This window comes from Triticum urartu, unplaced genomic scaffold, assembly GCF_003073215.2.
Source record: "Triticum urartu cultivar G1812 unplaced genomic scaffold, Tu2.1 TuUngrouped_contig_5019, whole genome shotgun sequence".
NCBI classification, from domain to species: domain Eukaryota; kingdom Viridiplantae; phylum Streptophyta; class Magnoliopsida; order Poales; family Poaceae; genus Triticum; species Triticum urartu.
Genome location: NW_024115657.1, coordinates 101 through 5334, shown reverse-complemented (window position 1 = coordinate 5334; position 5234 = coordinate 101). Strand labels below are relative to the sequence as shown.

Below are 5234 nucleotides of genomic sequence, written 5' to 3'. Positions count from 1 at the left end.
GCGCCGTCCGCCCCCCCCCCCCCCCGCCGCGGCCACCGGCGGGGAGGCCGCTGCTTCTTGGGCCGGCAAGCTAGCCGGCGCCGTGCCATGGAAGGCCGCCGTCTCCGGCGCGCTCGCGCTCACCTTATCCTTCTCCTGCTGTAAGCCATCAGTCTCATTCTTCATCTTCCTTCCATCGAAGCAGTTGCCAGGAGCTGCTCGCTGTTAACTGGAGGTCTAGAACAGTTCCACGTTTAGGTTTTCTGATGCCCTTATCTAATAACGAAATGATGCGCGACTCGTTGGTGAATCAACAAATCTTTCATCTGAATTTTGTTGGTGTGATGCATGGTAACGCTATGCGAATCAATGCACCATCAACACGAGACCGAAGCTCGAGTCTGAACCCGAAAGGCGAAGCTCAGTTCAGTTCATTCAGAGTGTGCAGCGTGTTTGGACGCTCTTTATCCATAGTCCATGTTACCAGAAAGAGCGATTCTCACCGCCGGTGCCTGCTGTACAGAAATTATCCATTTTCTATTTCAGCAATTGTCCCCCCTGTGTTGTAGCAGTAGCGCCAGCGGCAGAGGCAGAGGCGGCAGATGAGCTGCATCCATGCGGAACTGAAAATCTTTTGCATCCTCGATCGTGGTTGTGCAACGGAGAAAAAACAAATCTAATCTCTTGGTGAAGTGGTGAAAATTGTGTGCTGTGGCATAAATAGAAGATGTGTTGTTGTTTTGGAGTGGCATTTTGCAAGTTTGTTTTCCCCATTACCATATTTTCGTTGGCACACTTGAATGAAAAAGGATCATATGTGTGCTTTCTTAGTGGAAACTTCCCCTTGATGCTACGTGCTTGCAGTTGTTGGTTTGGCCAATGCCAAGGCTGGGGTCAACAAACCTGAGTTGCTCCCCAAGGAGTTCACCACCGTCATTGACGTCGCCGGTTTTCTCTCTTCAGGCCAGGTAAATTCAGACCTTAGATCTTGTACTATGAGCTGTCCGATGATTCACAACTACTGGCAAATTTGGTGTCCGCGAGAAACAGAGTGACGCTAAAAGCAAATTTGCAAATTCCCTTGTGCCTAATTTTCTTTAACATGTCGTATTGACTTCCATAAGGGTGCAACTACAAATAGTTCTTATCTTCAGAGGGTGGTCTTAGTCTCTCCACCTTTTACTTTTGGTGTTGATAATTGGAGTACATATGTTTTTTTCTTTTGACAGAAAGACTGTAAGGGAACCCCCTACAGTATAATTGGTGCAACGAACCCAAATTGCAATTACCATGCCTTGAACCTGAGTGGGTGGGAAGGCATCAGCCCCTTCCCACCACTAGGCTATGCCTTAGTCTGCTTGGAGTACATATGTTAGATAGCTGCTGACTATTTTGATTTGTTCTTAGGAAAATCGTTTGCGCCAAGAGATTGAAGACCTAGAGAAGGACACTGGGTATAAGTTGAGAGTTCTCGCACAAAATTATCCGGATACACCAGGTGATTTTTGCTTTTTCTTTTTCACATTTGTATGAGTCGCATTGTGTTTTATTTTATTATTTTTCTTCAGTTCATGTGCATAAATACATGCAAGGATGGTATGTCTGGTCAAATATTGCTGACGATGAATATCGCTATAGCTAGTAAAAACTTCCTGACTGGCCACATAAAAAAGATACATATTATCTTGTTGAAATTATTTCCAGTACGCAATTGTTTTCAGTTTTGTCACATACTGTCAGAAATTTAATTGTTAAAATCATTATAGAAATCGCACACTTATTAGATATATTGCTGATCCTAAGATAGCACCTTTTGACCATGTGGAATACAAGTCTGGCCCACGAGGGCAGCTGCGTATGTATTCAATTGGATCGGGAATGCTGAGTCCTGAGTTTGCTGGACTAATGCAGATTAATTTGTGAATCTATGCTGATTCTTTTTACTCGACAATCTGTATATATTTTTTGATTAATGCACATAAACCTCGTGTAATATGGAGTGGGATTATTCTCTCCTTATGTGGCAGTTATTTACTCTCAAAACCAATGTAGAGCATGTACTTGCGATTATCATTGGCCAACATGACATGTATAAGCTATTATCATATAATCATTCATTAATCTATTATTCATATAATCTTTTATTCTTCTCTGTTATAGCTAACAGGAGGCATTAATTCGTGTTCTCATGACTGTGCACATGTATCGTAGCACATACAAATTGATTAATGCTGTCTTACAGGATTGGCTATCAAGGATTTTTGGCAAGTTGATGACCGAACTATTGTCTTTGTTGCAGATCCCACCTTCGGTATGATACTAAAGATAATATTCACACTACACTTGGTTTTTCCTTTGCCATGGCTATTTTGTTATCTGAATAACGAAACTGATAGCAAATTTTAGTATATTACTCTAATAAAGTTCAGATATGGATCATTTGTAAAGTGCAATTCCTGAATTAAGAAAAATGAACACTGCTGGGGAGAAGTATGATGCAGGAATGATCATGACAACCATATGGTTCACTTATCCATGCAGCTGATGTGTCATTTAAGCCTAAGAGCATACTCAATGATGTTAATTCCTGGTGTATATATTTTGTGTCTGCATAATATTATCCTGCAACAACACACGCTTCTTGATGTAGGCTGCACTATTGCACACACAAATGCATGCACCAGGGTGTGTACGATGCCATGCACATGATCCTGATCCAGAATTCCAGATTTGTTACATCAGAGTGCCTTCAATTTTGCAATAAAACTCACTTTACAGTATTTTTTTTCTGCTAGATAAGTTTTGAAACACAAGTGTTTTCACTATCACGCACTCATGCTTACTGGCAGGACAGAAATGCTCAAGCGTGGCTCTGTTTTTGTAGGTAACATTATAAACTTCAACATTGGTTCATTGATTGATCTAGACATTCCTCAGAGCTTCTGGAGTCGTGTTGCAGGGAAGTATGGAAACATGTTCTATTGGAAAGAAAAGGTTAATACGGCATATCCTTCGTAATGGTGCGTGGTTTTCCTGTAGTTTTTCCTGATCTTGCCTTTGTTTATGACACATGGAACAGGGAGAGGATGCGTCAATTGAAGGCGCTGTGATGGCAATATCGCGCTGCCTGAGAGAGCCCACAGGGGCAAGTAATTGTTCCGAGGTGTTTTAGAGTTGGAAGTTCATCGCGGCTAGACATGCCGAAGATAAGACCAGCGAATACTATATGTACATAATCAAAATGTCAGTTACATTAATTGAACATATTTTCGCCTTAATTTTTTAAAGTCAAAGGACATTCGTTTATCCTCGGTAGAATGCTGCAAAGATACAAAATCATCACCACCTAGCATCTGATAATCTAGGCAGAGTCAGCCAGGACATAGTCAGGACCACTCTCATGGCTTTCGTGCATCACATAGGCTACAGCCAAATACACCAGTAGTTGTTCTATTAACTCAGTAAGTTATTCAACTAGGTTAAACTTCTATGCTACTCACCAGTTTTTCGTACTTTGCCGCCCATTTTTAAAAACTAATATTGCGCCGTGTGTTCTTGCACATTTAGTGTTCCAAAATTATTATATAGGGTCACTTTAACATCTAGCAATTCTGAGGATCTCTATTTGGGCCGATCATTGCTCTATGGAATAATAACTTAACCTAAATTGCAAGGCACGTATAACATATCCCTTGGCAATAGCCCAAGGTTACACATTGGTCGACTCACTACGGATTTGCCATGCCACTATTTTTTATACCTTATCTAACATGTTTTCTCTTTTCCACCCATCTCTATCTCCTTATTTTCTTCTCTAAACCTAATTTACGGCTACCATAGCCTCCCCGGCCGAACTCTAGCCCCTCCTCTGTGATAATATATATCCTTCATCTTGATATTTTTGTCAATAGCCAGTTAGCATATAGCACCTCTACAACGCGATAAACCATATCCTTCAACGGAATTGCACCTATATGCTGAAATAATGCACTACCTGTATGGGAATCGCCCTTGCCGTCATGTAGTCAACAACTTGATCTATGCCTACTTGTCATTATTTTCCAGTTCGGTCTTGCCATTGATCATTACTCACTACCACATGTAGGTCTAACAATGTCATCTCTCGTGAAGACCTTTGCTCAATAATTTTTTAGATCTAAAAAAAGGGGGATAGTCGGAACCCTTGGATTTGGTGCTCAATTAGTACTAGTATCTATGAAATACAATGATGTATGTGTTCATTTTGTTTAAAGTATATATTTTCGTCGATCCCGTTTTTCCTGGCTAGATAAGACCATAACAACTGGCGCCTAAAAGGAGGCAGCGGAGGCGACCTGTGGGGCCCATTTGACCCAACGGTAGGCCACACTAAATTCCTAAGGAAATTGTGTGGAAAAAATTATAGTCCTCCCGTTTCTAAATATAAGTCTTTTTAGAGATTTTAATATGGACTACATACGGATGTATATAGATATAGTTTAAAGTGTAGATTCATTCATTTTACTCCGTATGTAATCCATATTAGAATATCTAAAAATACTTATATTTAGGTACTGCTATTCACCTAACACAGCCATGGTGGGCTATCCAACCCCAGTCAGATCCTTAAAAAAAGGATCGCTCCTAGACCTCGCTCCCCAGGCAATGCCAGGAGCGAAACTCTAGCGCCGTTTACAGCCGTCCACTGCGGCCTCCCCTTCCGCCGCTGCCAAAGGCCTCTCGCCCCCGCCGCCCCCCCCTCCCGCCGCTGCCAAAGGCCTCTGCCGCTGTGGCGGCGGCCCCCATCTCCGAAGGAGGTGGGGGTTCCCTGGTTGTGGTGCAGGAGGTGGAGGACGGCCCATGTGGAGCGGCGCTGACGGGGAAAAGGATGGTAGCGCGGCGATCCTAGTGGTCTTCGATCTCCTGCCCCGCTCTTCCAGCCGCCGGCCGTCCTGGACCTCTGTATGGATGGGTGCATGACACTCCCGGACCTCTGTATCGGATGGGACCCGGTCGTGCGCGTCCTGAAACATCAGCCCGTGCGGCTTCAAGGAGTCGCATTCTGAAGCTTCGCATTCCGTCCACTCCATAGGGTATATCGACATGGTCTTCTATGCCACTATCCATGGTGTTGATAGTGGTGGGGAATGTCAAGGTGGCCGTCCAACGGCACTATCGTCCATGGTTTGGTGGTGGTGAACTAGTGATTCAGATCGGACGGCCGAATGGTGGTGACTGTAAACTGTTCTGCCGTCATTTCCTACGGCTCCATGACG

The 5234-nt window shown here is 43.4% G+C and overlaps 1 protein-coding gene across 1 annotated transcript; it reads left to right on the top strand.

Annotated features, from left to right (window-relative positions):
• Positions 1-7: 7 nt before the first annotated feature.
• Positions 8-3285, top strand: LOC125528658 (thylakoid lumenal 15.0 kDa protein 2, chloroplastic; the record flags this gene model as incomplete). The annotated part of the gene is made up of 6 exons (XM_048693100.1): positions 8-140; positions 844-947; positions 1387-1477; positions 2222-2290; positions 2864-2973; positions 3059-3285. Coding segments are annotated over 6 exons (600 nt in total), but the record flags the coding sequence as incomplete, so codon positions are not given.
• Positions 3286-5234: the final 1949 nt, after the last annotated feature.